Source organism: Aulonocara stuartgranti (genome assembly GCF_965226115.1).
Source record: "Aulonocara stuartgranti genome assembly, chromosome: 13".
NCBI lineage: Eukaryota > Metazoa > Chordata > Actinopteri > Cichliformes > Cichlidae > Aulonocara > Aulonocara stuartgranti.
Window position 1 is genome coordinate 15,223,175 of NC_138949.1, and position 13,722 is coordinate 15,236,896.

At 40.3% G+C, this 13,722-nt stretch overlaps 2 protein-coding genes across 2 annotated transcripts; one reads left to right on the top strand and one right to left on the bottom strand.

The window, feature by feature from the left end:
• On the bottom strand, positions 1 to 1,956 carry LOC309720148 (uncharacterized protein). Its single transcript, XM_082556754.1, has 2 exons — positions 1,079 to 1,956; positions 1 to 770 (listed from the first exon to the last, which is right to left on the bottom strand). The coding sequence occupies exons 1-2, from the start codon at positions 1,468 to 1,470 to the stop codon at positions 731 to 733; spliced, it is 432 nt and encodes a 143-aa protein (XP_082412880.1). The 5' UTR covers positions 1,471 to 1,956; the 3' UTR covers positions 1 to 730.
• Positions 1,957 to 2,757: 801 nt separating this feature from the next.
• On the top strand, positions 2,758 to 11,104 carry kcnk1b (potassium channel, subfamily K, member 1b). Its single transcript, XM_082556753.1, has 3 exons — positions 2,758 to 3,528; positions 5,889 to 6,284; positions 8,327 to 11,104. The coding sequence occupies exons 1-3, from the start codon at positions 3,174 to 3,176 to the stop codon at positions 8,581 to 8,583; spliced, it is 1,008 nt and encodes a 335-aa protein (XP_082412879.1). The 5' UTR covers positions 2,758 to 3,173; the 3' UTR covers positions 8,584 to 11,104.
• The last annotated feature ends 2,618 nt before the right edge of the window (positions 11,105 to 13,722 follow it).

Consider the following 13,722-nt stretch of genomic DNA (forward strand, 5'->3'; position numbering starts at 1 on the left):
AGTCCCACACGTGGGAAATTTGTTTTGTCACAGCAGGAAGTGGACAGTGCAAAAGTTATGAGGCAAAAATTAGAATACAATAAGAATAAATACAGTACACAACTGTACAGAATAGAATAAAATAAAATACTATATACAGTAGAATAAGATAAAATAAATATACAATAAGATAAAAATAGAATACAAATACAAATACTATATACAACTGAGTAAAAATACAACGATGACAGAAAGGATTATTGCACTTAGTATTATTGCATATGTATGGATGTGTGTGCTTGATCAGTTAAAGTCTTTATTATGGAGTCTGACAGCAGTGGGGAGGAAAGACCTGCGAAATCTCTCCGTCCCACACCGTGGGTGCCGCAGTCTCCCACTGAAGGAGCTGCTCAGTGCTGTCACAGTCTGCTGCATGGGGTGGGAGATGTTGTCCATCAGAGATGACAGCTTAGCCGCCGTTCTCCTGTCACTCACCACCTCCACTGGGTCCAGAGGGCATCCTAGAACAGAGCTGGCCCTTCGGATCACCCTGTTCAGTCTCTTCCTGTCCCCAGCAGAGATGCTGCCGCCCCAGCAGACCACGCCATAAAAGATAGCAGAAGCCACAACAGAGTCATAGAATTTCTTCAGGAGTGGGCCCTCCACTCCAAACGACCTGAGTCTCCGCAGCAGGTACAGCCTGCTCTGCCCTTTCCTGTAGAGGGCGTCTGAGTTATGAGTCCAGTCCAGTCTATTGTTCAGATGAACACCAAGGTACCTGTAGCTGTAGTCTGCAGCCGATGTTGCAGAATGAAGACAGAAAAGCAGACAAAATATATCTCCAAACAGAGATGTGTGCAAAAGAGCTTTAGCTTAATATGCTGGCTTAATTTGCAGGATGACTTGATGTGCAAAAGATTTTTATTATTACTGTTCAAAAAAAGGTCAGCTGTTCAAGAGTCTGATGGCAGTGGGGAAGAAGGAGTTAGTGAGTCTGGATGTTGTGGATTTCACACTTCTGAACCTCCGCCCCGAGGGCAGAAGTGTGAACAGTCCGTGTTGGGGGTGTGTGGGGTCTTTGAGGATGGAGGCAGCTCACCTCTGGACTCTGCGATGGTAGATGCTCTGCAGAGAGGGCAGTGGAGTCTTGATGATCTTCTCCGCAGTTGTTATCACTCTCTGCAGGTGTTTGCGGTTCATAGCAGTAGTGCTGCCGTACCATGCAGTGATGCAGCTGGTCAGGGTGCTCTCCACAATGCAGCTGTAGAACCTGCTGAGGATCTTGGCCGACATACCAAATTTCCTCAGCCTCCCTAGGAAATACAGCCGCTGCTGAGCCTTCTTGATCAGCTGTGTGGTGTTCAGTGACCAGGTGAGGTCCTCAGAGATGTAGACAGCCAGGTACCTAAAGCTGATCACCCTCTCCACTTCAAGGCCCTGGATTAACAGCGGCTGATGAGGCCTCCTCTTCTTCCTCGTGTCCACTATCATATAATGTAATTCCTGCACTTGTTACAAAGTGTGTATGATGCAAAATCTGAGCCCTCATGCAGGAATAACATTGAGTGACTATCAGAAATGCCAATTTTTAACTGGGTGCACAGTTCTCAGTATTTATACACTCAAAACTAACTATTTATGCCCAAAATAATGATTTCATGCAATTTAAGTACATGTAAATTTAGTAATTTTTTTCCATTGTTACAATGGAAAACGTTAAATTAAATGGAATCTGGGTGCTCTACCGGTCTTATTTGGATAGGTGGCGCTCTTATTTGAATTTGTGTTAACCTAGGTTAATTGCATAGTCTTTTAATAAATAATTTATTGTCATTCCTCTCCCATCGGTCTCAGTTACGTGACCAGGATCTCCCCTGTTCTGTGGAAAAAGAGAAGCAATTAAAGATTTAGCTACTCATTGCTCAGGCGTTGGAAACAAAGTGAAGAGTTTTATATAATCTGATTTTATTCGGTGTATTGTACAAGCAATCCCGCAAAAACTTTTAAACACTTGAAAAACTTTAAAAAAAAATGCTGTGTGACAGGAAAACACTTCGAGTAACACAAAACATATTTTCGAAGGGCAGGTAACTTTAAAGAAACAAAAGCAGAAGTTTGACAGGGTAATCCATGCATAATGACTATTGATGCATCGTTGTAAACCATACCACACCTTTGACTCAGTATTTTTCCTTTCTATGTCATCAATGCAAAGAACACTCTTCAGTAAGTACAACTGTGATGTAGTCGCCCTTGCGTATTTCGACTGTATGTTGTCTGATGGTGATATATATATATATATATTTACAATGGAACATATTGGATATATCACTTCTATCTGACATATTTAGTTGTTATGTCTTCCAAAATATTCTTGTTTCATTTTTAATAACAATGATGTAACACCCATTCTACCTGCATTAGCTTTAACTTTGATATTTTAGGTATTGTGTCACCACAAACCTCAGTTCATGTGATTGAGATCTGGCAGCCAGGAGTGGACCAGCAATGGGCCGTCATTCTGTCATTCTGTATGTAGGACAGAAGTAAGTGTTGGCTGTCACAGAACTGGGCCAATAATAATTTAGCCATTTGGGACCTGAGTCTCCACGCCTCAGTTAACCCCAGGCCCCCCTGTGGGTACACTGGGGCGTTTCTTCATCTACCCAACATGACAGCCATCTGTGGTCTTTTCTGACGTCTCTCGATTGTTTTGAATAGAAATCGAAAGACAGGCTCGGCTACCTGCGGGGGGAGAAAGGGGAAGTTCTTGCGTCACACGCCCTTTGTCGTCGCCACATCATTTGATGCCTTCAGAAGCGCTTGAAGCTCGGATTTTCCCCCACTGAGTAAAAGCTAAACGCTTAGATTAGGAGTCAGCCTCTTAGAAATGTGCCTTTTGGGGGGGTTTATCTATCCAAAGGATCTCCAGTGACGACAGCGTACCAACTCGATACGCGTTTGTAGTATAAACACTCTTTTTGTAAAGATATTACGTCGAGATTACCGACTGCACTTGAAAGCACCAAGTGGCAGGTTTCAGTCAGGGGAAAGCGGTTCCTCGTTTTGCTCTTTGTCTCTATTACATCCCTGCGTGTAGGATATATGCTGTCAATTTAGGACGTTAGACGGTCAAATTAACACCGTAGACAAACGTAGCTTAGTATCACACCGGTGTGATACACCTCTTAAAAATGCTCCAGTCTTTAGCCAGCAATTCCTGTGTGCGTTTGATACAGACTCACAAATCGACGTGGTATTTCGTCTCCCTGGTGGTGGGCTACCTCCTCTATCTCATATTCGGCGCAGTTGTTTTCTCATCGGTCGAGCTGCCCTACGAAGACCTCCTGCGGCAGGATCTGAGGAACATTAAGAAGCAGTTCCTCCAGGAAAATGACTGCCTCTCCGAGGAGCGGCTGGAGCAGTTTCTTAGGAAGGCGCTGGAGGCGAGCAATTACGGGGTATCCATCCTGAATAACGCATCGGCCAACTGGAACTGGGACTTCACCTCAGCGCTGTTTTTCGCCAGCACGGTGCTGTCCACCACAGGTAGGTCCTGGGCAGGCCGGGTGATGCTGCAGCCGAGCATGGCGCAGAATAGCGCAGAAAAGGCGCCTGACAAGGCCACACAAACGGGTCTTAGTACAAACGGGACTTTATATTTTGAAATATATAATCTTTGTGTTTTGCGTTTATGTTGACACCGGAAACCCCGTTTACACACATTAACCCACTCTAAAAGAGCAACCCTTGCTGCAACACACACACACACACACACACACACACACACACACACACACACACACACACACACACACACCATATAAATCCAATCCATTATTGTAAGAAATAGCTTTGTTAAGTTAGAAGTTATGTATTTCTTTTCCCGGATAACTTCACAAAGGGCACGCCTGCCTTGCTGATCAGTCAGCGCACAGGAAGAACTTTAGCCTGACAGATTGGCAGCAGTGAGGTTACAACATACACGGTAGTAAAGGGACCCTGTGCCCCAGTTGCTTCCTAAATGGGAAAAAATGATCGCATTATCTTGTTTTAAGTCTCAACAGAACTGATGACTGTAAACAGGACCTGACTGAGGTCTGCGTTTTTGCCTGCGTGTCATTTTACCATTCAGTCTCAGACACTCCCTGTTATTGTTGGATATTTTCTGTTGCCTTTGTTACCTTACAAAAACACATTACTCAATAGATGTGCAGTGACAATTATGGTATTACCTAGGGCAGGTCTTATTCTGAAGTGATGTAGTTACACTGTAGCTGCTAACTAACAAGTGGAGGTGAACTATTTGGGATTTTTGTCACAAGGAAACAGTTTTATCACTTGCATGTTGTGAGGCGGTAGTCCTGTGTTTTCAGCCTCTTTTTTAGGTCTGGTATGTTTTCACACCAATGCAAGTTTAGAAAAGTGAGCACAAAGTTGTTCAGCATGACTTAAACTAGACCACAGATACTGATAAAGCTTAAGCAGACAGAAACATGGCTGCAGAGAAGGTGTAGGAATGACTGTATGCATACTAATATAAAGTGCAATTAAAATATAAATGCTGGAACTGGAATTTGCAAATCTCAATTCACAATAAAACACAGAAAAAATAAAATGTTTAAAAATGCATCATTTTAGGAAAAATGTTTGCTCATTTTGAATTTGGTTGCAGCAACATGTCTGCAAAAAGTCGCAAAGGTTCCATGTTTTCCACTGTTTAGCCTCCCCTCTTCTTTTAATATAAGTCTAAACATCTGGAGGAGACCAGCTGCAGAGACATACTTTTTTGGCATTTGTGGTGCTTTCCCAGATGTGCACAATGTCAGTTCCATAGTCACGGGTTCGCACCCCCATACCATCAGAGATGCAGGTTTTTGAACTGATCGCAAGCCAGATGGTCCCTCTCCTCTGTAATCCAGAGGATCCAGTATCCATGTTTTTTCTTTTGTTTTTGTTTTTAAACATAACATTTTTTTTGTTACGTTTGTTACGAACTTACAAAATGAGATTTGGCTCAGACAGGACCTACTTTAACCTGAAAACTGTGCTCGCAGACAATGATTTCTGGAAGTGTTCCTGAGCAGATTCAGTGATTGTGACAACAAAATCATTCCTGTTTTTATTGCAGTTTCACCTGAGTGCTTGAAGATTATAGAAGTCTGCTACTGATTTGTAGCCTTGTCTCTTGCACACAGAGACTTCTTCAGACTCTTTTGATGACACTATGTACTGTGTAGATAATGAGATGTTTACAGTCGTCACAGTCTTACGTTTAGGAACATTATTCTGAGATTGTTCCACAGATTACAGATGCAGTTTCTTGCATCTTTACTTCTGAGAAACTGTGCCGCTATAAGATGCTCTTTTTATACCCAAGCATGTTACCTACCTGTTGCCAAATAATGTAATTAGTTGGAATAAAATACTACTCACTTTTCAGACTTTTGAGATCTGTTGCTGCTGTAAAAGTCAAAATTAGCTCATATATATACTTTTTTAAATGAAATTTAAAAAAAAAAGTTCAGTTATCTTAAATTTAGATTGAAGTCCAAGACAAACTGCATTAAAAAAAATAAAGGAAACTTGTTGCGTGCCACAAAATACTAAAAAAAGAAGTCGTAACTTTTATATCCTCCAAATGTTTGTTTTACTCAGTAACTGTGATGCAGGATGTTGCTGTTAGTTAAATTGAGCTCTCTTCCCATGAAATGCAAACAAGCTACAATCTTACAGTGCATTTACAGATCGCCTTTCATGGTAAATATTTGCGTGGTTCTTTCCTGCAGTCACACCTGACGTGGCAGGAGAAAGAACAACAGACTATGATTTATAGCAGTGATTACAGAAGCGTTGCAATCCTACATTATTCTGCAGCTTTTGATGGTCTTAATGTTTTTCCTCTGCAGGATATGGGCACACAGCACCACTCTCAGACGGCGGGAAGGCCTTCTGCATTATTTACTCCATGATCGGCATCCCCTTCACCCTTCTATTCCTCACTGCTGTGGTGCAACGGATCATGGTATTTAGCACACGGAGGCCGATCACGTACATCCACACACACTGGGGCCTGTCCAAGCCACTGGTGGCCATTGTTCATGCCACTGTGCTCGCCATGTTGGCCGTCTCTTGCTTCTTCCTTATCCCTGCTGCCATCTTCTCGGCGCTGGAAGAAAACTGGAACTTCCTGGAGTCCTTCTACTTCTGCTTCATTTCGCTCAGCACCATTGGCCTCGGAGACTACGTGCCCGGAGAGGCTGCCAATCAGAAGTTCAGGGAGCTCTACAAAGTGGGCATCACTGGTGAGTGTCGCTTTTGAGAGTGTTAGTAGCTAACTGTCCACTTTGATTCTTATCAGAGGTTTTTTAGTGATATTATATAACTAAATTATTCTGTAGATCTATTATTTTGGTCTAATCACTATTAAGAAAATACATTTTTGGATTACGGTATCGTTCTTAGTGCCTCTGATTCTCAAAATTACAACATCCTTCATAAACTAGGACCTGCTTTGTTTGCACTTAAAAACAGCACTCGCTTCCTAATTAAGCTATAAAGTGAGGAAAGAGCCTCAACAAGTCACACATAGTGTCAGAATGTGTAACATATGCTAAAGAGATTGTCTTTATTTGTTCAACTCTCATTTGGAAATAACAGCTGTAGAATACGGCCAGAGTTTGAGCTCATTATCACGGATGGATTAAATTGAGGGTGGTGTAAGGGATAAAACAGCAGATAATGCAGGGCAGCAACAGGACTAACACGTCAGAGGGTGAGACAGGAACTTATGCTGTTTAAATAGACCAGCAGATCAGGAGGGCGTGTTTGGTACGATGAAAGCAGAGCAGTGTTATGTGTGGGTGAGCCAGTTGCCTGCCCAAATTAGCTCACAGGCTTCACTTCATTTAAATTGCAAATGTGTCAGAACGAATGCTGTTATTTTTCCGATGTGAGAAAAATCACTTTTAGCGGGTTTTAATATGGCCAACTTTGATCTGCCTCTTTGTGACACAGTTAGCTGGGTCTATCTTTGACCTGTTTGTGAAAATTACACCATGCGCCGTGTTGTGAGTGGATGCATCAGAATTACAGGCAGGTAGGTTTTATGTCATCATCAAAGAAGGGCCATATACACGTGGTGTCTAGGATATAGCTTTTTCTACAGTAAAGTAGAAGTAATCACTGCCTTCTACTTGAGTCTGCACATTCAATTTCTTAAAACCTTCAGTTAAAATTGCCAGTTATATGCATGTTTTTTATGTGTTTAAAGCCATATTAGTTATTCTAATAAACAAGGTTAGAGCAGTTTTAAATCTGGACGATAACCTACTGGAGACAGCAGGAAGGTCTTGCCTGCATTTTCTGGTTGTCTTGTGCAGCATATTCTTAGCAGCACCGTTAAAGTTAAGAGTGCAAAAAAGTGAAACTCAGTTTAAACCCATAGAGTCTCATCAGGGAGTGCGTGCACACGAATGTCAAATGTTATTCCACTCGACTGTCTCCAGCATTTGTGATGTGGGTGTGTGGTCAGAGAGCCAGAGAGAGAGAGAGAAATAGACGTCAATTTGTAGGCACAATGTGCCAGTCTGTAGGAGGAGACGAGGCAGGAACAGAACGTGTCTGTTTGCATGAATGGCTCCAGACACATTCGTACAACTTCCTCTGTGAAGAATTACATGCATCGGAAGTGATATGACCATAACTGTGTTACCATTGTGATGTAAGTGGAACAACTAAAAAACAGCAGGCGTTTTGTTTAGTATATACTGAACAAACTACCTCATTTGCTAAAATCTCTTCAGTCTTGCCTTTGGGGTTAAGCAGCCACTCCTTCTGTGAGTTGCACTCGGGATTTGCACTATTCAGTGCATTCTGTATGTGTGCATTTAAACTGATAAAAACAGTAAAGAATAGCATTTCCTACAAATGCCAGGCTCTGTTTTGATATGGAAAAAACCACCAACTATCAGTGTTACACTATCCTTTCCATTTTCTCTTTGTTTCATTCTAAAGCATGCTCCATGTTTTTGTTAACATGGATGGTTTGCACTGCCCTCTTGTGTTGATCCATAAAACAACAGTGTTTATGAGTAAATCCACTGGGTTTGTATCAAGTAGCAAAACATCATCTGCAGCTACCATGCTGAAAAAATATGCTGCATTATAAATGATAAATATGCTGCAGGTATGAGATTAAGTCAGGCTTTAAACCTCTATTTAAATCCAGGGGAAGTGATTTCACATCAGGATTAAAGAAAATGCTTTTAATATGGTGTTAATTACACTAAGCACTGCAGATCATTACTCATATGCCTCCTAATCCTTATTTTTTTTGTCTCATCAGTCTACCTGATCTTGGGCCTCATAGTCATGCTAGTGGTGCTGGAGACCTTCTGTGAGCTGCAACAACTGAAGCAGCTCAGGAAAATGTTCTACCTGAAGAAGGAGAAGCCGGTCGACCGCCTCGCCATTTTGGAACACGATCAACTCTCCTTCACTACGGTGTCCAACAGCGGCACAACCCAGAGCCAGGACAAATCCCAGATGTTTGTTAGCGTCCCGACTCTGGCCTCTCCCAACGACGATCCTATGATCCAGTAAAATTCACTTATTAAGGGATTAAAAATGTAGAAGTGAGGCAGAGAGAATGAGTAGATCTTAGCTGTAGGCTTTGTTTAACACTCAGCCCTGCAAATTTTAGTCGTAAAAGAAAAAAAGAGAGATCAAGCAGATCTCAGATCAAGCAAACGTTTTCCTTTAGTGAACCACAATACTGACAATAGTGTTACGCAGCAGAGATTAAAATTATGTATATTAATAAGGCAGAAAATGAATATTGTAACAGTGGCTATAAATACAGAGGCAGTGATAAAAGAGAAAAAAACCTTCTGCTGTATTTCTGTCCTACAGACGCTCGGCACCATTGAAAGCTGCATTATTTATTGCATATTTAGGAATACTTTCAAAGTTAGGCTTTTTTGAATTTAGCTAAAATGCAGGACAAATCTCTGTTGTCTGTCTTAAAATAGTACATAAACATGTGTGCATCTTGTAAATAGAGATGCTTGACAGATATGTGGAATGTACATAATCAGGTTAATGTTTGAAAATGTAAATGTGACACCTCCAATTATTCCACGCCGTGAAGATGCTTCAAAGTGATGTTGATACATCTAAAAGGAAACTAATTATTTTAAGCTGTTTACTTGAAACGTGTCATCAGATTTTTATTTAAAAGTTGTTTTTTTTAAAAGTCAAATTAGATTATTGCTCGGCACAGTTTGTGGCGCTCCTCGCTGTTGAATTGGCTCCTGCTGAGTTTCAGGTTCCTGTTTTCGTTGCATATTATGTTTTTCACGATGGATTTATGAGGTTGACATCAGAATACATCCTGAGAACATGATCGTTTTGAGAAAGCTTTTTAAAAAAACAGGCTTTTTTTCCCCCACAGCGGACTTCCAATTAGAAACACTTTACAAGCATGTTGTTTCTCTTTTTAAGTCTGCTTGGGTCATCTTCATAGAGGTGTTAAATATTCCGGTCGCACTCCACATTGTCATATTACATCGGGAAAAACATTTGTGGATTTTCTCATGCTGCAGCTCTGTTTGGGAGTTGTTACTGTGTCAAGCACTATAATTTATTGATTCATCTGAATGGCTTAACATGTGCTAAAGTGTCTGAAAAGGGATGTGACGTTAGCCCGGTTCGAACAGAGAACTGCAGAGGGCTGACCCGTGGCATTTTACCTTCAACAAAGAGAGCTCAGTTTGCACAAGGACCCGAGTACAAGAATTCCTGAAAACCTTAGATTTTTTTAAATTTTTTTATTGGAAAGACTTTTTTTTTGTTCATGGATACTTCGTAAAACTTGAGAGTTGCTCTAAGCTAGAAAAGAACAGTGTTGAACAGCACATTTTTTAGCGTATGTACAAAGTTTGAATAAAGAAGTGTACGTTTTTGAATATTAAGTGGGGAAGGTTTACAAAATATTCTCGGTAATTAATTCAAGCAATTCATTTCTATACACGGTGCAATAGGAAAAGAGGAAATTATGAACTCCAGAGTAGGAGCGCAGCTAAATCCCAGTTTTTATCCATTGTCTCAGATTTAAATCGAATTAAGTGACTTTAAATGAGCGAGTTTTAGGACTGAGGGAAAGTGTTATGTCAGATACAGTAGTTTCATGGTCATCATCCGTCCTCTAATCTGTTTGGTGCAAACAGACGACCGCTCAAACAGTGACGCATGCTGCTGTAATGAAAAACCTCGTTTTCAATCACAGCACCTCCCGTTTCTCTGAATGGTGACACCGGTACAATCTGTTTTATGGAGATAAAGTTCTGACCTCGTCTTTCGCATCAGGTTACAGCTTTTCATCAGGTTTTGAATGTAATGTTTTTTAATGCCTTTTTTTTTTGCTACATGACATTTAAAGCCCTGTGAGAGTGCAGAAAAACTGACTCCTCTGCTGACTTTAAATTCAGTTTCATTTGTTTGGAACAGTGCATACAGGTGTCATGACCTGAAAGATTACCACTCGAGTTGGTTCACTGATCTGCAACAGTGTGTTCTGTAGATCAGTGGTTTTCTCTCTTTCTATTTTTATGCCAGTCTGGTCCTTCATGTGAACTGTGAAACACTGATCTTGTTCAGATTTCTTCAGAAGAAGAAGGAGAACTTGAAACTTGGGGGTTACTCGCCTTATTTTTACTGTAAGATGTTTAAATTGCTTTGTAGACAGATTAAGCTAATTGATGCTAAGGCTTTGATCCTACATGTTATATCAAAGGCAAAGGCTATCAGGTGAGGTAGTTCTAGCTTTGATTCGGGAATAAACATCGTATGAAGGATTACAAATGGAAGTACACTGACGTTATTTATTCATGCTGAGAAATGGCATGTTTGGAGTATTTGTATTCATGAGTTTTTTGTACATATCTCTTCAGTGGTGGATGCTATAGATTTACATTTCTTGTTAAGTACTTTAGTGTTGCAAGACTACAATTGTCATGAATACCATTGTGTATCAAGGTTTTACATGAACTTCATTTCAGCATAGGAATAAGAAACAAATAAACTGTAAAAGTGTGTCTTAAATAAAGTGTTTGTTATTAATTAATTGGATTTCTTTGTTTTGTTTTGTGTCATGAATTGCAAAGCACAGACCCAAAATGCTGGCTATTAGGATGACACAAGTGAGATAAGATAACATAAGATAAGATAACTCTTTGCTGTCATTTCACAGTCATACTTAGTACAATAGTACAACGAAATTGGAAACTGTCCATGTTGGCACTAAGCACAATTAAACACAACAAAAATGCAACACAACACTTTAAAGTTGTGTTTTTAAAAAGTGCAAAAAAAAAAATGTAACAAAACACTAACCTTTATTTTTGCAATTGCAATTTCCAAAGCCAACAAAGTTAATAACAAAATCCAACACAAAGTTGGGCAAGCTAACTGAATCTAAAGTACAAAGCAGCTGGTTGAGAACAGTGGTTAGTACTGTTTTCTCACAGCAAGAAGGTCCTTGGTTCAAATACACCATCTGGCTGGAGCCTTTCTAGTTTATTGTCTCCCCATGTCAGTGTGAGTTCTCTCGGGATGCCGCTGCAGTTATTGGGATTAGCTTAAGTGGTGATTCTACATTGGATGTTGGTGTGAATGCAAGTATCAGTGGTTGTCTCTTTGTGTTAGCCCCAAAACAGGCTGGCAACTCTCAGCCTACGGCGGCCAGGATAGGTTACAGCCACCTACCCGCAACCCTGAAATGGATAAGCAGAGGCGATTGGATAGCTGGGAGAACACGATGTGACAAAGACTAAAGGGGACACTGACCTCCCTTTACACAAGACAGCAATTAAGGGGGTAAGTGAACACAGCTGGGTAACGAGATGTAGGTGATAGTAATCAAAGACAACGACACAGGAGAGAAGGTAAAACTAAACGTAAGATCCTAGAAATAAAAAACTGCCACAAGTGACTGAAGTGAGAATGGAAGTGATAACTAAACAGGGAAACAAACATGTAAGCGAACTTAATATAGGGGAAGTGACACAAGTGGATGGAACAAAAAGCACTGCGGGAACAATTAAACTGTTATGCAAAGAGGATGTAAGAACTTACGAGTAAATTCCCTAAGCAAATAAATAAAGTTGTAAATATAACCACCAAGCAAACTCAAATAGAAAATATATAAATAAACAAAAGTTGTAATAAACTCAAAAACACTTGTTCAAAGACCCAGGACCATGAGAGGCATTTCATGCAAAATGCTATAAAATTTGAACACAGGAAAATTAAGTGTGTTCTCTTGTAGAAACACATGATTATATGAAGGGGAAATTTGCAGTCAGTCTCTGCTGGTTTTGTGTAGGAGGAATTGGAAAGTAAAAGCAGAACAAATAACCACAGGGTCTTTTCTAGGCTTTTTAAATATATATGCTTGAATGCACCATTATGACCTTAAAAATGGATATGGGTGTTCATCACACTTTGTTTCTGCCAGTCATTCAAGCTGGAGGTGAACACGAGGCTCTGCAGGATCCGAAAGAAGTGATTAATCTGAAACTATTTCTCATTTCAGCAAACAAACAATAGTTAGGCTCCTGGGAAACTTTATGAGAGAAAGGACATTAGTAGCTGTTGAAATATGCAAGATTGCAATCAAAATCTTCCCACAATATCATGCAAAGGATTTGAATTTGCATAACATATAGAGGCTTTAGGACCAGACAATATCAGATACAATGAAATATATAAAGCAAACAGCAAAACTCTTGAAATATTTGTTTTGCATCTTGGTTTGTCCGTGATTTTGTGATGCCCTCCAGCCTCACAATCGATCCTACCTACATATTATATTGCTGTTGTTTCCTAGCTGCAGGTGGCACATATCTAAGGAAAGTCAATTTAATTGTGCAGTGCTTCTGTTTTATTAAACAGCTTCATGTCAAAGAGAAGTGTAACCAACTTTGACATGCAGGCACCTCTCACTGCAGCAGCCAATGAGCTGACATCCATGTTATTAACTCCATGAATATATAATACACGCTCGAAGCAAGTATTTATTCGAAGCCAATTGTGAGAGTGCAATTATCTGTCTTCAAACTGTAACTGGAATAGCTGTGTCTTATCTATCTATCTATCTATCTATCTATCTATCTATCTATCTATCTATCTATCTATCCGTCCATCCGTCCATCCGTCCGTCCATCTTCATTTTAATCAAATTCTCCATCTCCGCTGTTAAATAATGCCTGTAAATTATGGATGACATTTAACTGCCAACACAGAGAAAACAGTGCTGAATAAAAAGTAGCGAGATTGCCCCCTCACTGAAAATGAAGCATTGTGCATGCACAAGTAACATCTGTGCTTACAGCAAAATGAGATTGGAGTCACTCCAGACTCCAGATACTCCGACCAAATAGCTTCCATCTTTGGCTAAAGCTCCACTTTCCCCTCTGTATTTGCCTATTACCAGTTAAGATGCTTCATCCATTGTTTCAGTTTTTTTTGTGTGGTTTTTATTGCTATTAATTTGTACCCACGCTGGCTGCGTCTTTTGACATACGTATGATTGTCAGAAGACGCAGCCGGGCTGTCAGTCAAGAATGTAACGGGGCAGAACAGAAGCATCCCCTGAAGGTTCATCTCTACACACTTGACTGAAATTTACCAGCAGTTTCTTGTCATTAACATTGCCATTTGACCTTTTTGTTTTTAACATGA